General features: G+C 40.9%; 1 protein-coding gene across 6 annotated transcripts in view; it reads left to right on the forward strand.

Moving 5' to 3' along the window:
• The window catches only part of dgkb (diacylglycerol kinase beta), a 328,171-nt gene that overhangs the window by 251,505 nt on the left and 54,458 nt on the right, over nt 1-22,208 (forward strand). For all 6 annotated transcript variants that reach the window (XM_008112613.3, XM_062984283.1, XM_062984284.1 and 3 more), the window contains 2 exons: nt 3,921-4,011; nt 15,745-15,940. In XM_008112613.3, coding sequence (XP_008110820.1) covers nt 3,921-4,011; nt 15,745-15,940 — 287 coding nt within the window. The remainder of the gene's footprint in view (nt 1-3,920; nt 4,012-15,744; nt 15,941-22,208) is intronic.

The following is a 22,208-nucleotide window of genomic DNA, read 5'->3' on the forward strand; positions in this document are numbered from 1 at the left end:
AATTCTTAAGATCCCTTGCAGTCTTAAGATCTCTTTTTGGTCCAACCACTATAACAAGCCCATATGATGAGGATATAAGAGAGACACTTATTGGTGGCTGCTTCCATATTGTGGAACCCCCTTCCACAGATGGCAAGGCTGCCCCCATCTCTGCTATCTTTTCACTAGCGCGAAAAGACTTTTTCTTCAAATGAGCATTCAGTGATTACTTGATTACAAAAAGTGTGTGCGCTCTATTTTTACCTCTATTGTTATGTCTAGAAATGATTGGTTGGAATTTTAATATGATAACTTGTTTCATTATGTTTGTTTTTATTATTCTTTTCTGTTTTATTATTTTATTGCTTAGTTGTGTTTGACTATTATTTTACTGGGTTTTTTAAGCAGCCTTAAGTCTCTATGTTGGGAGTAAAGTGAGATATCAAATAGATAGATAGATAGATAGATAGATAGATAGATAGATAGATAACGAGAAACTCCTTTAGAACAAGCATTACTTGATTGTTTCAACAAGCATTCTGTAATTGTGGCCATGATTCTGGCAGAATCTATGTTGCCAGATCTGCTTTAAGAGAAATGCAGTCCCTTCCAGAACAGTTTGGACTGCATTTACCCTCCTTGTCAAATACCTTACAGTTACAGTGCTGTGATTCCACTATAACTATAATGGCAAAATCCTAGATTTTCAAGCTTGGTGAAGCACTAGAATTCATTGGCTTAGAATTCTAAATTCTTTTCCCCAAACTTCAAATCCTAAGATTCCATAGTACGTGTACATAGCATAGTGGTATAATAATTGTGTATTGTATAGAGACTCCAATTACATGAGTAGCAGAAGTGTGCATGTGTGTGTATTGGGGGGGGGGGGGGCTATGGAATTAGGTGAAGAATAACATTAGTCAGAAAGATCCATTCATTTTTCCAAAAGTGGAAAAATGATTTCTATTACAGTAGGATGGGGTATCAATGGGGGATGTGTTCCAAGGCTCCCAGTATATAATAGCGAACCCTGTATTTGACTATATTTGCATTCGAAGCATAACATAGAATCTCACTGAAGGATACTAGATAGGACCACAAACACTTTCAAGGGGCAGAGGGGAGAGAGGTTTTGGGGAAATCATGGATATTGAAGCCAGATTTAAGAGACATATTTCAAGAGATAATGATACAAATGATTTCACTTTGAGATTGCACTTCTATTATCCTTTTCAATGCAACTTTTTATTTACAAATGTTAACATTTAAAACCTAACCTGTATCAGCAGAATAATGTATATGAATGTGTGCCTTCTTCTGTTGTAGTTATTAAAGTAAAAACACAGAAAACAACATCACACCAAATGCACTGGCCACTTAGAGGTCAACATAGTCATAACAGAATTGGAATAATTTTATTTAAATGACAGTAACTAAAATATTCAGGTTTCCAAATACTCTGTACTTCTTCCATCACACATGCCAACACCAGCTAAAGTTTTTTTTTTTTAAAAAAACAGTGGGATATAGAACAATGGTTGCTTATTGCATACATCCTTGAGCGAGAGAGACAATGACAACTCTATAACTCATTCCAAGGCTTGTGACTTCCATGCAAAATAGGTTCCATTGGCTGAGATCCAGAAAACACAAATCTCTGCCAGCATAGTGACACCGTCGTTTGAGGTGCTTCTTCTTTTCTACTCCGCCAGTTGTATGTTATGTGTATGGATGGCATCATCCACATAGCTATCAGCTGGGTGTGTACATTAGGATTATTGTGGTGGCCTTTGTGAACAAAAGGAAGAAAGAACAGTCTCTGCCCTTTTTCCCGTGGTGCAAAAGCATGTATTTAGGTTCCTCGGTAGGACAAAGATGAACCTTGAAAGCACTCCGGTTGCTGTTAAGCATCTTAGGTAAAAGGTAAAGGTTTTCCCCTGAAGTTGTGACTGACTCTGGGGGTTGGTGCTCATCTCCATTTCTAAGCCGAAGAGCCGGCGTTGTCCATAGACACCTCCAAGGTCATGTGGCCGGCATGACTGCATGGAGCACCGTTACTTTCCCACCTTCCTCGGGCCCAGAGAAGGGAGAAAAGCATGCTGCTGCCGAGTGCTCTTCAGAGAATGCTTGGCAGAGGCATGTCTCTGCCTTGGCCCTCCTCTCGGCCTTGGGACGCGGCGGGCCACTGCATCCACAAATTGAAGGGGAGGCCGAAGCAGATGGGGCCGAAGCAAACAGCCCAAAGGGCCGCTTTCGACCCATGGGCCTGGGTTTGCACGTACGTGCATTATAGGCTGGATGTAGGCAGTATGCAACCCCCATATTATAACAGCTCCATAGCTGCTAGTTTATTTCTAGGCACAGTTCAGAGTACTGGTTGTGACCTATAAAGCCCCATCAAAGCTTTAAGATATTCAGGAGACACTTCTCTCTATCCCATCACTTTTCTAGCCAGCTATATTTTCCGAATCCATTAACCAAAAAGATAGGCTAAATGCAAATCAAATGTTAAAGGAGAGTTGAATGTGTCAACCGTAGGCCGTAGTGTTGTATCACTACAACCATGACTAGTTTCACTGTCATGGCTGTAGTAATGCATGACTATTAGACATGCTTGAAGAAATTCTAATGAATCAGTATTAATAGAGATGTCAGTTCAGTAACTTTCTTGCCAATTCCCTATGTTGAATTTTTACATTAAAGAGAAAATGGGGGCAGATCGACAACCAACTGAACACACTATTTTGATGTAGTGCTGTCCTACAAAAGAATATGAAGTCCATAAAACATATATTACAGTTTTAATATCGCTTATCCAGAAATCCAAAATGCTCCAAATCTAAAATTGTCCACATGGGTGGCTAAAATAGTGGCACCTTTGCTTTCCGATGGTTCATAATACACACACTTTGATTCATGCCTAGAATTATTAAAATATTGTGTTGTCGAAGGCTTTCATGGCCAGGATCACAGGGTTGTTTCTCCATATCTCACAACCTCTGAGGATGCCTGCCATAGAGGTGGGCGAAACGTCAGGAGAGAACACTTCTGGAACATGGCCATACAGCCCGGAAAACATACAACAACCCTATTAAAATATTGTTTATAAAATTGCCTTCAATCTAGGGATATGAGGTGTAAATGAAATAAAACAAATGTATTAGAATTGGGTTTCATCTTCAAGATCATTCATTCTGTTTATGCAAATGTTCCAAAATTCAAAAGTATCTGAAAATATATATAATTCTGATTCTAAGCATTTCAGATAAGGGATAATCAACCTGAAGTATGGCCTAGGAAGGTGTTTCGGTTCAAACAACTCATTTCAAGGCTATTCAATGTATTTTCCATTATTAAGAGACAATAGAATCAATTCTTCTCTTTTTAAACCTCCACTTTTGTACACCTTTATATTTGTTGATGAATTCCAATTTCCTTTCCTCAGAGCGGCCTTAAAGCCAGTTGTTGGAAGAATATGAAATAAATGGAATGTTTGTATTTTTTCTGTTAATACCTGTCATAAAGAACAATGAAATATTAGCTTGAGGAAAGCTTTCTTTCCCCCACATTTCCCCCCACCTTGCTTTGTTATGATGGAAGAAAATTTTGGACAATATCAGAATTCAAATTACAAAGTCTAATACATAATGTGGCACATAGTAAGTTTTCAAGACATGTCTCTGTTTAAGTGGCAATTGCCAAAAATCCCTAACAGTTACCTGTAATCCATCTCTGCTACAGGACTTTCCTGTTATAGCTGTAAGGGATATTATATATCTTGACAGCCACATTTAATTTTTTGAAAATTATGAGCTCATCTATTTCAAACTGGATGTCAGATGTTATCATCCTTTATGATGGAAGTCAGGATGCTAACTTTTTTTTATTAAAAAAATGTTCAGATATTGATGTTACCTTTCTTTTTTGTCTTCATGTTTCAGAATGAAGAATAAATTTTGGTACTTTGAATTTGGCACTTCTGAAACTTTCTCTGCAACCTGCAAGAAGCTGCATGAATCTATAGAAATAGAAGTAAGAAACTTATTTCATATTATCCTACCAAAAAGGCTATTTATTAAGTTAAAGATGTGAGATGTATCTTTAAATGCTACTTTAGGAAAGATCTTATTAAATGTGTGGGAATTTGAGTGGCTCTGGATGCTAGGAGTGTGGGAAGGATGCCAAGTTCAAGGGACTCAGGTACTACCTAAACACATTTATTTATGAAGTATAATTCCCCAAATGTAATTGCTATTGTATACTTTTCTTGTAAGGTTACAAGAAAAGTATACAATAGCAATTACATTTGTCAGCACAGTGATTAGTAAAAAAAGGCAAGAAATTAGCCTTACTTGTTTATATTTTACTTGCACCATTTCTGAATCCAGAAAATAGCTAGTAAGCTCAGCATCTCTTACAACTATCATAGTGAAATAACAAAATGCATGCTAAAACCTCCCAGGAAAACAAAAAGAATGAAACATTTTCACCCCTTAAAAAAGCCAACAGAGAAGTTACCAAGACTAGAGCACGTTTTAAAAAGACGGATCAAAATGGAAACAAATGGTCATAGATATGAATTTGAAAAACATATTTCAAAATTCTGAATTTTCTAACCTTTAAAGCTCGGTTCCTTAAAAAACTGTATTACTTTCCTGAACTAAAGGTTAGAAAATGCATTTTTGGAAAATCATTCATTAAATTGCTTTTGTACAGTGAACTAGTTTGCCATTATGCATTTAAGGAAGATAGAAAAGTACCTGATAGAGGAACCAAAGGATTCCTGGAATCCTTATTACCGTAATTAACCTGTGAAAAGGCTTATATCAGATGTTTCTTTTCAGAGATGGAGCACTATTAAATATTTAACATCAAAATATCTTTTTAAAATTGTGATCACATAAATTCCAATCTAGTGGGGATGATTTTTGGGTTTATATATGAAACACATTTTATTATCTATTTATTTTAAACATTTTAATCCCATTTCTGAGACAAAAGGCTCTCAAATGAGTTTGCATATAATATATTAAAAAAGAACTAAGGGATAAAGAGAACGTGAACTAATATGGCGTGGTCCTTTAACAGTACTGATAGAATGGCCCCACTTTCCTTTGTTTGTCTGTATCTGTTTTCCTGAACCTATTGCAAAAAGTATGTCATCAATAGATATCAACCCTCCAAATTTGATTGGTAAAATGAGAGGTAACGAAATTATTCAATACAGCAGCTAGGTAGAAAAGAAATAGCTATGTAAAGAGAAGGAGTGTTCACTATGAGATGGCTTCTTTGGATTAAGAATTTTAATACAACACATCTGCCTTGAGTTCCTCTAGGCACAGAGGCAATGATACTAGAGTTGGTGCAGTTGCTTAGTATTAAGAAATCCACATTCTAATCCATACCGAGCCATAAAATTCACTGAATGAATGTGGGCTGATCATCTGCTCTCTGATCTTGACCTATTGTGAGGGCAGTGTGGAAAATAAAAGAGCCATTTATAACACTTTGCATTTATTAGATGAAAAGTAGAGTATAAATATATCTAATAAATAAAACCCCATGATAGGAGCACTAACTGAAATATCCAAGGTTTGAAGCAAGTTTTTCCTTTTGTCTGCATGCACTTTAACCTCCTGGTGATGATAAAAACGTGATTAGACTAAATTAAGTTAAACTAAATTTTCTTATTATTTGCCATTAATTCAACTTGGACTTATAATGACCCTATTATTGAGAAATCTCCAAAAGTCCTTGGTCATCAGCTGCCCTGCTCAGATCTTGCAAACTCAGGACTGTGGCTTCCATGCCTATAGTGTAGTCTTCCTCTTTTCCTGCAACCTTCCACATTACTAAGCATTTTTTTTCTGGTGAGCCATAGTGTCTCATGATATCCCCAGTAAATGCACACTCCTTTCAAAGATAGATTGCAAACATATTATTTATTTATTTATTTATTTACAGTATTTATATTCCGCCCTTCTCACCCCGAAGGGGACTCAGGGCGGATCACATTATGTACATATAGGGCAAACATTCAGTGCCCATAAACACATCAAACCGAGACACAGACAACAGACAGACGCAGAGGCAATTTAACCTTCTCCTGAGGGGATGTTCGATTCTGGCCACGGGGGGAGTAGCTGCTTCATCATCCACTCTGATGGCACTTCCTCACTTCCTCATTCCACTGTTGTAAATCAGTTAAACTTGCCTCCCCACTTTTATAAGTGGTACCTTATTTCCCACTTGATAGATGCAACTATCTTTCGGGTTGCTAGGTCAGCAATGAGCAGGGGCTATATTTTATTTTTAATTGACGGGTGCTCACCCCGCCATGGGCTGGCCTCGAACTCATGACCTCATGGTCAGAGTGATTTATTGCAGCAGCTGTTTACCAGCCTGCGCCACAGCCCGGCCCCCGGCATTGCGTTACTGAGAGTAGTTTTAGAACAACCACTTGATGCACAATAAATTATGGGATCATATTGGGGGAAAGTAGGATAATATGGTTTGAAAACATGAAGTTGCTCTTTGCGAGCCTATGAAATTGTGGGGAAGAGACTTGGGAGGTAATGGCTTCTGTGTCAGTGAGACAGTGATTCTGCTCCTGTTTTTAGGACAAACTCGATGAGCTAGTAAATGTGCTGAATTGCATTCCCTACATTTGTTCAACACCATGGATGTCTATTCTAAAGTTCATATCATAACAGTACTGCTTCATTGTTATGAAAGCCACCAGATATCACTGGCAAATTCATATGATTGAAAAAGTGCACTCCATTCTGACCCAGACTCAGATGACTATGACTTGGGATGTATCTATACTAGGCATGATGTGGCCCCCTGGGCACTTACCTCAGGCCCTGCTCATTTTCCCTGTCCTTTTGGCAGAAGAACATGGTGGCCCACCACATCCTTATGCCAAAAATATGAGGGAGGGAGGCACGTAGCAGTTGAGAGTCCTCTGAAGCACTCTCAGCCACTGTGTGTCTCACCCTCCTCTCGGCATAAGGATTGAGTAAGCAACCCCATCCTTATACTAAGAGGAGAGCTCGAGGAAGGCATGCGGTGGCTGAGAGTCCTCTGGAGCACACTCAGTCACCACCTGTCGCACCCTCCTCCCAGCATAATGCCAACAGGACTGCTGGAGGATCGGGGAGGAGGATAGGAAGGAGGGTCGGGGCAGTCGCCACTTGTTCCACCTTCCTCCCAGCATAAGAATGGGATAAGAAGCCCTGTCCTTATGTTGGGAGGACAACCTGAGCATGACCCGGCCCCTGCCCTGACTTCTGAAGCACTCTCAGCCACCGTGTGTCTCGCCCTCCTCCTGGCGTAAGGATGGTGTGAGCGACCCCATCCTTATTCTAGGAGGACAGCTCAAGGTAGCTTGCGGTGGCTGAGAGTTCTCTGGAGCACACTCAGCCACCACCTGTCTCACGCTCCTCCCAGCATAATGCCAACAGGACAGGCGGATGATCAGGGAGAAGGATGGGAAGGGGGATCGGGGCAGTCTCCGCTTGTTCCACTTTCCTCCCAGCATAAGGATGGGATGAGAAGCCTTGTCCTTATGCTGGGAGGACAACCTGAGCATGACCCGGGCCCTGCCCTGACTTCTCCTGGACCTGCCCTTTTCTGGGCCATCCCCGCCCAGCAGATTCCCGTCTCCCCCCCCCCCCCCCGGCCTGGCCCGGCCAGCTGGGTCCACAATGCAACACCAAGGTGAAAAAGTTTGCCAATGACTAATCTATACTGTAGAATTAATACAGTTGACACCAATTTAACTGCCATGGCTCAATGCTATGAAATCATGGGACTTGTAGTTTGCTGAGGCATCAGCACTCTTTGGCCAAGAAGGCTAAAGACCTTTTAAAACTGCAATTCCCATTATTTTATAGCATTGAGCCATAGCAGTTAAAGGAGTGTCAAACAGCATTAATTCTGCAGTACAGATAAACTTTCAGTTGGAAATGTCTTTGTCTATTTTCCCTGCAACTAAATCACTCTTTCACATCTGACCCTCTTTTTACTATTAGGATGAATGGAAAGGCTAGGTGCATAAATGTCTGTTAGTATTCTGCCATGCACTAACAATGAAATTGGGCCACCATTCTCAACATAGATATGGCAGCACAGTGGAAATAGATCTTTCCTGAAAATTCCTTGCTGCCTGAACAAAAGAATTTCTCTTTTACTAATTCTGAAAGTAACGCATCACAGCAGGTTTCTGGGGCCTAGTGAAATAATTGTCTTAGTGTACTGCCTGCTGTGTTTGATATTGAGTGAAAATGCTCCCTGCACCATCTTATATCACAATTCTCCCTTTATTTAAATAATTTTAGTCAGTTTCGGGGGGGTGCAAGACCTTTATAAATTAACAGCAGGGAAATACCAAAGGTGTCAGATTGCATATTTATCATCTTTTTCGTGTAATACTTAAATATGTATTAAGAAGTGACTGACATAAATTAGGCAGATTTCAGAAGCCACAGGCTGTGGCTTGTAGAGGACCCCCTTCTGCTTGACATTTCATCCTTGTCAAAGATCAAATTATTTTAATTTAGGCTGCAAATTATAAGGAATGAAGACTTCTTTGTGGGAATTCCCTGTGGTAATCTGACTTTTGTTGTTACTGCTGCTTGTCAGTGTGCAAAAGATATAATATGCATGCAAATAAGGTTAAAAAATATGTACTATCTAATTATCCAGCCAGTACATTCCACTTGAAGACAGTGGGAGGCCTGACACACAGTATGTGTTTGATTCATTGAGGCCTGCAGGGTATTTACACAAGATTACTTTTAATTATGAAATTAATATCTGTTTATCAAGAATGTATAGTAGTAAGTGAGTATACACATGAGCAGAATATTTAGTAAAAAGAAGTCATATTAATGTTTAACACATATATCAGATGTTTAAAAACTATGAAATTTTGATTTTACTAGTAAAGTATAATCAGTACTGTGCGTGAGTGTAGGCTCCTTCAAGTCACCTGTCAACTTATGATGTTCCTATGAATTTCATAGTCTTTTTCGGCAAGGAAGTATTCAAAAGTGTTTCTTCCTCCAATTCTTTCTTATGTAATACAGCCGAAAGGACCTAGTGTTCCTTTGTGGTCTCCCATCCAAGTACTAACTAGGGCTGACCCTGCTTATCTTCCAAAATAAGACATCTCGGGGCTTTAAGTTATTGAGGCCAAAGCGAGTTCAAACTGCCCATTAAAAGATGCTTGCTACAAAAATGGCCCTTTTCTTATCATCACAGTTTCTTAGTATGTAGAAAAGCTCTACAGCATTTGTAAGGCTCCTGACCATAAATATTACATGCAACTTTAAACTTTGATGCTTAAAAAGACATGCAGAATGGAAGCCTCATGTTGTAATGGCTTTTTTCCTCCAAGCCATAGGCAATTTTAAGGTCACTATAAGTCAGAAATGACTTTAAGGGACATAACAATATCAACATGGGTAGAAAGTAGGAAGCATCCAGTGTCAGGCTCACTTCAAAGGACCAGTCTGAACGCAGATCAAAGATGGCTGCTCTCAAATCCAATCTTTATTGAAGAATACATGACTTTGGAAAAGTCGAGAATGACCTAATGTTTACATACATCCATTTTTATCACCTCTGATGCAACGTAACACCACACGCAAATATCATCATCAAACCCCACCCTCTGGATCACATTACTACTACTATTCCCACACACCATACCAATTATAATTGTTTACACTTTCAACCCTGAGTTCCCAGGCTCATACTATCTTCTCCCGCCAGGTGCTTTCAGGGTTATTTATGTTATGACGCCAGGTCCAGGGCTCGGAAATCCAGCCCTGGGATCTGGCTCCATGACATGGCGCCCTCGTTTTCTTCATCCTCCTCTTCGGTTCTTCTTTCATCACAATCCTGAAATAAATCAAACAATAACTCTATGTGTCCATTTTGTCCAAAGTCCCCATATACTTTTTCAGTAAGTTGCGATGGAATACTGGGTGTATTTTCCCTAAACTCTTTGGCAATGCCAACTGGAAAGTTACTTCATTGATAACACCCTGTATTCTGAATGGTCCAATATATTTGGGGCCCAATTTTCTCGAAGGTAGCCCCAATTTGATGTTTTGGGTACTTAACCACACTAGATCTCCCTTCCCCAATTTATCGCCTTCCACTCTTTTTCTGTCTGCGAACGTTTTATACTTTTTATGTGCCTCCTTTAAGGATGCAGTCACTTGACTCCAGCATTCTAGCATTTGAGCTTTCCATTTCCCTGCCCCTGTTTCTTCATCCTCTGTCCATCTTGGCAACTGGGGCAAAGGCTGTATTTCATACCCGTAAACTACTTCAAAGGGAGTTTTATTTGTTGCTGAATGTATAGTCGAATTAAAAGCTAGTTCCGCAAAAGCCAGCCACCTAGACCAGTCATTTTGTCTCATGTTAGAGTACATTCGAAGGAACTGCCCCAGTGTCTGTTGAGTACGTTCTACTGCCCCGTTTGTCATGGGGTGAAAAGCAGAACTTAGACTCCTTTCTGCTCCTAGCATTTCCAAGAATTTTTCCCAAAATTTTGCTGTGAATTGAACTCCTCTGTCACTGACCACTCTACTGGGACATCCATGAAGTTTGTAAATGTGGTTTATGTATAATTCAGCTAGCTTCTCTGCCGATGGTAATTTCGTCAGTGCTATAAAGTGGGCCTGTTTAGAAAACAGGTCTAATACTGTCCAGATATAACGATGTCCTTTGCTAACCGGCAGTTCCCCCACAAAATCCATAGCTACACATTCCCAAGGTCTGGTAGGTTCCGCTACTGTTTGTAATAATCCCATTGGCTTCCCTCCTCTCGATTTATTTCTGGCACAATCGTCACATTGAACAACATGATTCTTTATGTCCTTCCTCATTCCTGGCCACCAACAATGTTTTGCTATTGCCTTTGTTGTTTTTGTAATTCCTGTATGACCAGCGCTCTGGTTATTGTGAAAACGATGCAAAATCTTAATCCTTAATATTGCTGGGATATACAGTTTCTTGTTCACAAACCAAAATCCCCCCTTCTGCTCCCCCTTTTCCGCGTTGGATTCGATCCACTGATCTCCTTCATAAGACTGTTTCAGTTCGTTTCCCCAACTATTTTCCCCGTCGATTTCAACAATAGCAGTGTTCTCTTTTTGGGTTTGCGCTCTTGTCCTGACAACTAAGCCCCATTGTTTATCAGAGAATATTGTTCCCTCTTTGGCTGTGGTTACGCCTTCGTGTTGAGGCATGCGTGAAAGAGCATCTGCCAAGACATTCTGCTTCCCTTGGAAAAATTTTAATTGGAAATCGAACCTGCTGAAGTATTGTGCCCATCTAATTTGTTTGGGGGACAATTTCCGAGGCGATTTTAAATACTGGAGGTTCTTATGGTCAGACCAAATTTCAAATGGGATTCCGCTTCCTTCGAGGAAGTGTCGCCAGCATTCTAAGGCTTTTAATATGGCTAATGCCTCCTTTTCCCATATGGGCCAACATTTTTCAGTTTCACTGAACTTCCGGGACAAATATCCACAAGGTTTTAAGTTCCCATTTTGATCCTTTTGCAATAGTACTGCCCCGTATGCACAGTCTGAAGCATCGCAATGAATTATGAAAGGGCTCCTTATATCGGGGTGTTTTAGGATGGGTTCTTTTGTGAAGCATCCTTTTAGGGTTTCAAATGCCTTTTGGCATTCTGGCGTCCAACTCAGTTTGGCGCCAGGAGCTTTCACTTTTGCTGTCTCCCCTTTCCCTTTTGTTTTTAAAAGTTCAGTAAGGGGTGCGGTTATTTGCGCGAAGCCTTTTATGAAGGATCTATAAAAATTTGCAAACCCCAGAAATGATTGCAATTGCCTCCTCGTTTGAGGTACTCCCCATTCTTTTACATCTGATACTTTAGACGGATCCATAGCTAACCCTTCTGGAGATATCCGATACCCCAGAAAGTCGATTTGAGTTTTATTAAATTCACATTTGGACAGTTTTGCGTACAGCTTTGCTTCCCTTAGTCTCTGCAAAACTTCCCGGACCAATTCCACGTGCTTTTCTTTATCTTCGCTCACGATCAAGATATCATCAAGGAATATGAATACCCCTCGGTACAACAATGGGTGTAGTATTTCATTTATAAGCTGCATAAAGCAACCCCCGCCATTTTTTAATCCAAATGGCAAAATTTTATATTCAAAATGGCCGAATGCGCAGGAAAATGCAGTTTTCCAAGTATCCTCAGGTTTGATTCTTAATTTATGATATGCTTCAATTAAATCAAGTTTAGTAAATATGCTCCCTTTCTTCAATACGGTGATTAAATCCTTTACTAAGGGCATAGGGTATTTATTGTCCTTAGTAATTGCATTTAAATTTCGATAATCAATGCACAATCTTAGGGAGTTGTCTTTCTTTCTCCTAAATAACACTGGGGCTCCGAGAGGAGAATTGGATGGCTTAATGAAGCCTCGCGCCAGGTTCTTATCGATATATTTCCTCAATTCCTCCTTCTCCTGAACAGACATGGGATACACTCTTGGTTTTGGTAAGTTTGCTCCTGGGGTTATTTCAATTTCTACTTCTATATTCCTCTTGGGAGGTAATTTACTTGCCTCTTTCTGATTGAAAACATCCACAAAGTCTCTGTATTCAGGAGGCAATAGCTGTGGGTCTATTTCACCTGCTTCATCTCCCTCGTCCTCCTCTCCTGCAATTTTGCTTATCTCCCATTGCGTCTGTTGTTCTTTAAATGCTAGGCTCTTTCCTCTCCAATCTACTTCAGGATTTGCCTGTTCGAGCCACGGTATCCCTAATATTACGTGGTATGTGGCGATAGGGGCTATCACAAAGGATATTCTTCCTTCCCATTTGCCTATTTTACATGGGACCCCCCGTATTTCCTTTGTAGATACTTCCCCAGCCGCAACTGATCCATCTAACTGTGAAAATGCAATTGGGGAGTCAAGCAACATCTGCTGGCATTTCAGCGCTCCTGCTAGTTCCGGAGTTATAATGTTCCTAGAGCAACCACAATCCACGAATGCCCTGCAGGTGGCCCGGTTCTCTAGCCCCGATAGGCAAATTGGCACTACTAGCATGCGTTTGTCTCGACTCACCAGCCTTTCCGGAGATTTTGGGGCTTGCACCTCCTCCTCCGCGCGCCTCCCGGTTGCTGGCTTGGGCTTTGAGGGTTTTGGCGGCTCCCCCTTCCGGGCCCAACATTCTGCTGCTCGATGGCCCGTCTTCCCACATACAAAGCATCCCGTTTTGGGTTTGTTGTCATCTCCTCTGAAGGGGATCCCCGGCCTCCCTCCGGGCTTTTCTTGCTTCCTCATTTCTCCTCGACCTCTCGCCACCGGTCTTTGCTGGCCGCCGCTGCCCCTGAAGCGCTTTACTTGGGCCAGGGTGGATTCAACGCACCCCGCTAGTTGGATCCAGCCCTGGAGTGTTTCGGGGTCATCTCTGTGCGCTGCCCAGCTAAAAACCTCGGGGCGTAGTCCCTCTTTAAATATCTCCACTTTGGTCACTTCAGACCACTCTGGTACCCTTTCCGCGAGGTGGAGGAATTCCTCTGCGTACTCGGGCACCGTTTTGTCCCTCTGCTTTATTCCTTTAAGCTGGTCTCGAGCCCTCAGTTGCTCTAGCCGGTCTCTGAACCGGTTTTCTAGTGCGGCGAGGAAGCGGGGCACTGACCTCAGGCATGGGTCGCGTCTGGCATGTAGTTGTACATACCAGCTGGCAGCTCCTCTCTTTAGTGTGTTGCCGATGGCTCGAACCATGCTTGCTTCGGAGGGGAATGTGTGTGCATTATCTTCCATGTATCCTCTGATGCTAATGAGAAAAAAGTTCAATTCAGATGATTCCCCTCCGTATTCTAGTTTGAGATCTTCCCTCCTTTGCATCCACTCTGCGGCCCGTTGATGCTGTCTGGGGGGCATGGGGAAGGGTTGCATCGGGTTTCCTTGGGCGGCCCCTTTGAACACGCCCCACTCCGGTAGTCGTTCTGCGCGGCTCCCGACATTCTGCCGCTGCTGTCGGCCCTTCCACCCATCCGAATGCGGGCCTCGCTGTAGTCCCCGCACCTCGCCTTTCCTCGTCGTACGGCACATCCTCCTCCTCTTCCTGGATCTCCGGCTCCTCTCCGCCTTCGTCTGCTAATCCACTGGACCCGATCCCTGGCCCCAGTGGCCTTTCCACCCCGACACCCATTCGGGGGGTTGGAAGTTCTGTTGGAGTTGGCGGCCTCAGAGTTCCCAGAGCTCGCTGGCGCTCCATTTCGCGGGCCATTCTGTCTCGGAACTCCAGCTCCCGCCAGTATTCCTCATCTCCCTCGTCCCTCGCCGCCACGGGACTCTGCGTTGATGCGCGCTGGCCCCTCTGGCTCCAATCTCCTTCTTTACTTGGCTCTCTCTCGGCGCCATATCGGATGGGCTCTTTTTGGAGATTCTCTTCCAATAGTGGGACCAACCTCCCCACGGTTTCCGACAGCCTGGATAAATTAGTTTCCAGGATGGATAACCGCAGGGCTACGGTCTCTGGCATGCTTCCTCCAGATCCCCAACTGGTTTCTGCAGCCGCAGAGACGCCTCTTCCTCCCCTGGGAATCCTCTGAGTCACGCCGTTCGGCCTGGGGTACCCCGTAGAGGAAGCTACGGCTTGCAACTTCTCTTCTCCCAACGGCCGGGCCCCTGCTCCATTTGGGCTTTGATCTCCTTCTCCACTCATTGTCACTTTACTGCGAATCCGCAGGAGGGTGAGAACGGGGTTCTCGACTTAATTGTCAGGCTCACTTCAAAGGACCAGTCTGAACGCAGATCAAAGATGGCTGCTCTCAAATCCAATCTTTATTGAAGAATACATGACTTTGGAAAAGTCGAGAATGACCTAATGTTTACATACATCCATTTTTATCACCTCTGATGCAACGTAACACCACACGCAAATATCATCATCAAACCCCACCCTCTGGATCACATTACTACTACTATTCCCACACACCATACCAATTATAATTGTTTACACTTTCAACCCTGAGTTCCCAGGCTCATACTATCTTCTCCCGCCAGGTGCTTTCAGGGTTATTTATGTTATGACGCCAGGTCCAGGGCTCGGAAATCCAGCCCTGGGATCTGGCTCCATGACATCCAGTTCATACAACTTAGGAACTCATAAAATGGGTGGGGGAAAAGCAAGGGAAAGTGGAGGGAACTGACTTACACCGTTTCCTCCCGCTTTTTGCCATTTTATAGGGTGGCAGCCATCACCGTCTTTTCTGTGCTTTCTCACACATTCTGCTCCTTGACGTTGGGTAACACCTGACTCCTGAAGATAATCTTTGGGCTCTGTTTCCATGCACTTAGAAAACGGAGCCACCAGATGTGCCCTTGTCATGTGATGGGCTCTGTGGGTCTCCATTTCCTAAGTGCATGGAAACAGAGCACGAAGATTATCTGATAAGGTCCTTAGAAATGACTACATACCAGATAATTTACTATCCAAGTTAGAGAAAAGACCAGAATAAGAAAAATATTTTTACCAAGCTATTGGAGGTGAATTAGAAAAAAATGAGCTATGGATATGCCAAGATTACATGGTTCAGTACAGAATTGGCTTTTTAAAGGTGATATAGAAAAGGGAAGTAAACAAAGAGAAAGAGAATAAATAAATATAGTACTATAACCAAAATGGTAGGTTAATTCTGGCATCTTTATAGTCCTTAACTGATATTTCCTTCCTTTCATTCCTTTTGCTGTCAAGTGTGATGGAATCCAGATAGACGTGAGCAATATTTCTCTGGAAGGGATTGCCATTTTGAACATTCCAAGTATGCATGGTGGGTCAAACCTTTGGGGTGAGACCAAGAAAAGGCGAAGCCATCGTAGGTACGAAAAAAACAGGTCTGATAAAAGAACCACTGTTACAGATGCGAAGGAGCTGAAGTTTGCATGTCAAGGTAAGTTTCCAAGTGGAAATAAATACATGGTTCTAGGTACAAACTTTCAGATTTAATGAGTTTCTGACAAATAACAGATGAACTGTTTAATGTATGAAATAATCTCTGGCTGGGATTTCTGAAGGTGTTGAATTTATAGAAGAATTCTAACTAGGTCAGGTGAAAAGTTTTAATCTATCAGCTATATAAACAACATACTTCCTGTCTGGGCTTAGGTTTTGCAACTTCTTGACAAGTTCAGAAAAAGGATTTCTGTTTCCAAAATCATGTCTTTTCTCAGTCTATATAAAAATGTTGTTTTAACAGAGATGTGTTTCTGTATCGTTACTTTAGTGCATTGTACAAAATGACATGGCTTATGCAATGTTTGTTCTGCTGGGTTTAGAACTAAAACAAATATATACCTGTTTATTAATCTCTGTTCATTTATTTGCTTATACTGAACAAATACTTTATTGGATGGTTTCATTGCCAGAGTGGTGCAATGATCACTAGCTCTAACATAACCAGGACTCTCAAATTTGATAGTGCATCCAAGTCTTTAGTCCCACAGGTTTCTATTTTTCCCAGTATTTTCGATCTCTTAGTAGGACTTGGGAATTAATATAGAAATGTGGCTTTCACTTATATCCACTGGTGCTAGTATGTCAGTGAAAGATTTTTCTGCTCTTCTTGGAAACCCAAGGCAACTGTTCCCGCTAAATTGGTACTTTATGTGCTGTGCTTGGATCTTTCTTGTTAAGTATCTATATTGTAATGAGGAATATTCTAAGTTGAAGGCTCTAGTATCCATTAATAGAACTGTTGTTTTGTCATTTCAGACATTCTAACTGCTATAGGAATGAACAGGTCAACAATATTGTATTAACAAACAGTTCAATTTCTGTGAGGTGGTGAAAGGCTGGTTTGTTTAGGATTAAAATGTCATGTTTATTGTTGGATTGGCAATCATTCTTTCCCTTACATCATGTAAATTATGGAAACAGAACAAGTTTTATAAGCAACAAATCCCATCTGATCTTGGAAGCTAAGCAGGGTTGGATGGGAGAGTGCCAATGAATTCCAGTTGCTGTAGGCAATATTTCAGATGAAGAAACTGGCAAAACCATCTCTTAGTATCCCTCGCCTAAGAAAACCCTGTGAAATTGATGGGCTTGCCATAAATCAGTAGGTGACTTGAAGGAACTTATACATACAAGGAAACAGAAGAAATCCAATTAAATTAGAAGAGATGCCAGAATGGAGAATGATGCAGAAAAAAACTTCCTGACTGATTGCAAGTAGCCACTTGACTAAATCACAAGATCTTGTAGAAATAATACAGAGAAGACAGAAAATTATAGAGAAGACATGAAGTCAAAAGAGGTGTAATAAAAAGTAATGGAGGAAAGTCACTAATGTTTTAAAACAGATAATGTTGCAAGTTCCAAGAACCAGATGTTGGAGTTGCATTCTAATATCTGCAAGTGAACTTCCATCCCTATCCTAAAGTGAAAACATATCTTTCTAGAACATCCAGTGTGACCCTATAGCATTTTTGGACCAGAAGTCCACCATTTCAGTAGGCTTCGTTATTATTTGCAATTTCATACAGTTTCACATATTCACTCAAAGTCTGGAGATATATCCCCCATAGATATATGGGGTCATATTGCATTTGTATTAAAGTAGGTAGTTGGGCATTGAAAAAAAGCACAAAAATGGAAATGGAGGAAGAGGCAATGATTTCCATGTGCTAATTTGCATAGACACTAATTTAAATAGAAATGTAGTGTATTTTGCAATTGTGCTAGAAAATGTGCCTTCTTATGACCTCATCATATGGAGCATTTTCCCCATCATAGGACACTTCATCTTCATTTCAAGGATTAAAGGAGGCACAGAGCCCATCACATGACATTTGCCTCCTTCCAGACATCATCTGCTGTTGTTTGTCCTTGAAATTGAGCTGAAGAGTGCTGAAAGGAGGAAGTTCAGAACACAGGCTAGTAATGATATTCTGAGCCGCTGGCGCAGGGCAAAACTGTTGCTAGAGCTGAAAAAAACATGTGATGGAATCTGACAGACTCCATATGAAGTGGTGGATTTCTCCATTACACTCCATTTTATGAAGTGCCCCTCCATGATCCTTCTGTTGTTTAAAGTAATTTAAATACAGTGTGGGCCCTATTGGAAAAGGTGTTTTTAAAATGTGCTGATCTCTTCTAGAGGGAGACCACCAAATTGAAAGGAGTGTTAAAAGTGGAGGGAAGATTTAATTGAAAGTAGTGTTTAAAGTGGAGTTAAAATTCTGCTGGTCTACTCAAGAGGAGGGATTAAAAGAGAAGAGGGAAGATCCCATTAAACAGAGTAATTTAAAACTGTGACATGGGGGGAGGTGTCACCTCCTCTGGTGCGCAGGACTTTGGGGAGGGCAAGGGATCCCATTGAAAGAAGAGTTTTTAAAACAGTGTCCTATCTCCTCTGGTGTGCAGGGCTTTGGGGAAAGCAAGGGATCTCTTGGTTTTCGGATATCGGAGTTTTCTCTGATTAAACGAAAGTAATATGGAGAGGTCAGAGAAAAGGATTCCTCATGTGATGGTTCTGAACACAGACAACAGCGAGTGAAAACCTGAAGAGAAAAATGTGTGATGGGAAGACAGAACTTGAAACGGGACAGTTGGGGATCTAACAGTACAATTTCCTTTGCTAGACAGATGGTCCCCAACACTTCTCAAGGTCCATTTGATGAGGTCCTTAGTCTGCTGTCCAGATACAAAGTATTGATGGATATCTTCAGACGCCTATCTTCTATACTCCCTGTTTCAGTGTTCTTTATTTTTAACCAGAGTTGAATTGACTGTCAAATTGAGGAGAAATAATGAAATAAATGTTCCCTTATTTAATTGTCACATGCAAGAACAAATAATTAGCACAAAGATGATATTTTCTGTGCTGGAATACTGATTTGGATGCAAATTATTTTTTCCCCAAAAGGAGTGTGAAAAGTTTCACAATGTTTGACTATTTTTTTTTGGCTGGTGTTTCAGTGTGTTGAGTCATTCCTTTTAATGAAAAATTTGCTTTGTCTCTTTACAACCATACTTTGAAGCAGGACACAGAACAACCCTAGTTTGCCTCCTTTGTGAACACTGTACATTTTGGAAACTAATGGTTGGCAGAGTTAGGTCCTTAATTGTTTTATCATACACCATGTTCTTTTGGCTGCTCTTAAAGAGGGAAAGGGTCAAGCATATCCACTCCCTGACCACCATCTTTCTATTGAATATACTTTTCACTTCTTCTTGTGGAAACTGGATGCTTCAAATGTTGACCACTGTGTAGCAAGCAAAGTGAATGTGAGAAGATTCAGAACAAATAAACCCAAGTTTAGCACATAGATAATCCATAACATTCACTTTGATAAGATGTCATGATGATCACTATCTTTGATGGTTTCAGACTCTATGAACATATGATGGGTATATGAAAAATTCATGGGAGGAAAAGGGCTTCAAAGTTACTTGTCTCAACAGTGGGAGTATATTATTTCCACTTTCAAATGCACTATATCTCACTATACCAATTGCTGGAGAACATTGACAGGAAAGTGATGTTGCACTCCTATCTTTCCCATGGACTTCTTCTTGGTTGGCTGTCAGCTCTATGGATGGAATTGTAGACTAGCTAGGCTTTTGTTTTGATCCAGCATGGGTTTTTTATGTTTAAAGGGCTGCTCACAAGGACAGAAAATCTCAGGGGTTATAAATATACCCCTTTCTACAACAATGTGGTAAGGAATGTTGCAACTGCCATGTGCCCAACTATTTAAAATTGTAGGGGTTTATCTGGTACTAAATTTGAAAATATTAAGGGGAAAGCAAAGCCCAAGATAAAATGATAGGACAAACTGAACTTTAAAAAATAAGCCATGAAATGACAACAGATAAAGTCACTTTTTCCTTCTACTATAAAGGGAAATCTGTTGCTGTTACTTTGTCCTTTCTCTCTGTATGCATCCCAATTTGCAAATTAATTTAATGCATGTTCCCAGATGAACATACCAGACAGCTTCATTCAGTTTCTTTGCTTTCATGGTATTCCATATGTCACAATATGTGTGATCCTTGCAAATCCAAGAACTCACTGTATTCTACCCAGAGATGGTAGCATAGAGTGGTATAAACATAAGTATATCAACTAAAATTCCAGCTTTTTCTTTCTTGTTTTGACAAGCACATAAATGTAACCCTTACAAAACACTCAAGTTTGATATTCACTGTATGAACTTTATGATCCCCCATACGAACTTTACTATAAAATAAACTGGAACAGTTGCTATGGGCATCAGATTCTACAAAAGGAGTGCTATCTTCATTTATCAGTCCTAATATTTTCTCCCAGTCAGGCTCATTTTCAGAATGTGAACTCCAGTCTGGAGCAGGGAGTATTATTTTCACTTCATGTGGGAGAATGGCTAAACCTAGAAATCGTTCTGTTTCATTCCCTCCCTCCATCTATTTTATTTTTCTTCTTACCCTCTTTTTATTTCTCTAGCATGTACACCTGCAAATTATTTTTTCCAAAGATCAGTTTTAATATGCTAATGGTCATGGTACTAAAACGTGTTTAAGCTAAACATCTAGTAGATGAATCCCAGCCAAAGCTATCTTTGGAGCCTTATAGTACATAAGAATTCTTCAGTTTTCTAAAGAAGCTTTGCATTTCCAAATAGTTGTTCAGAGACTTCACAGCAGTTGCCAGCTAGATTGGCTCTATCCACTGTCATACCCTTTACTATAACTACTGACATTCCACTTTTGTCTTCAGACCAGATGTCACCCATTACTGAAAACATTCTCTCTGCAGGTGCATTAGAGTCTCTGCATGCCAAAACAAATTCAGCAAGCAGCAGAGGATTTTACAATGTACTTTTTCAACAACAACAAAAAATCCAAACACTAACAGACAGTTTTCACTAAAAGAGCAAGAGAGAGAAGAGAATCCAAGACTAAAGTGGGGTTTGTTATATTCCTAACCGTCCGTGTTTTGAAAGAGGGACCAGTTCCTATAGCTTTCGAGCCAAGCTCTGAATAATAATAAGATAGAAAAACTTTAGTCTAATACTATTTTTAGTAAATTGTGACATTCATACATTGCAGGTATAATATGTTTAATAGTGAGAAAAAACTGGTTGTGATAGAAAATTGAGATCTTCTGTATATTCTAGCAAAATCCCTGTCCTTATAGCAGGTGCAGTGTTTCTGTATGTGTTTAATTTATGTATGAAACAAGAGCTTATATAATGCAGAACATTGGGAGATAGATTGCAATTGCATCCCTTTATGTCAGTAAATATTAATGACCAATAGTCAAACGGGGTGACAAGATATTTCCCCCACCCCATCCCTGTTTCCAAGAGCCAAGATTTAGTTATGTTCATGGTAGTGAATAGTTACCACTTATATAAAAAAAAATAGGTGTAGAGACAGTCCCCAAGTTATGAACAAGATAAGTTCTGTAGGTTTGTTCTTAAATTGAATTCATTTGTATGTCAGAACAGATACATTTTTGAAGTGTAACTACAGCCAAAATATATGTATTTTAGCTTTGGATAGCATTGTTTCAGCCCAGTTCTTAACTATGAGTCATGTGTAAGTCAGATGTTCGTAACTTGGGGATTGCCTGTACTTAGGAACATTATTGAGGTAATGGATAAAGGTTCTACTTGTCACCAACAATACTATGAATGAACCTTTACCACCATAACCCTATTCTATCCCTTTTCTATGGCCAAATCAAGTTAGATTTTGACAAAAAACTAGAATCTACTAGGCTTGTTCACAGATTTATAGTCGTCAGTTCCCTTTGGCCAATTTGGTTTGTTTGGCTTGGTCAGATGGCTGTAATGGTAAGGGCCCAGCCGTCACATTTTTGTCTGTTATGGGACCATGTGATAGCCGATCACGGCTCCTCCTCCCCTATTCGACATCATGCGGCACACAAAGAGGCTGCCGCTTGGTGCTCACACGGGATTTCCCTGTGAGCCCTGCCTGTTGGGCCAATGAGAATAGAAGAATGGTGTGATGTGTCTTATGCAAGCTGTGTCTACTTCCTTAACCTAATTGCTGAAACCCAGGCTTCCTTGAAGGAAAGAAAGGAAAAGCTCCCAGGAACAGAAAGGGGAGCCTCATAAGTTCCCTACTGCCACCAGTGGGGCGGATCTAGCCATAGTTTTTGAGTGCAGAACGAAAAAGGCTATGTGGCTACCCACCCGTTTTCGGGAGGT

Source organism: Anolis carolinensis, chromosome 6 (assembly GCF_035594765.1).
Source record: "Anolis carolinensis isolate JA03-04 chromosome 6, rAnoCar3.1.pri, whole genome shotgun sequence".
Taxonomy (NCBI): Eukaryota; Metazoa; Chordata; class Lepidosauria; order Squamata; family Dactyloidae; genus Anolis; species Anolis carolinensis.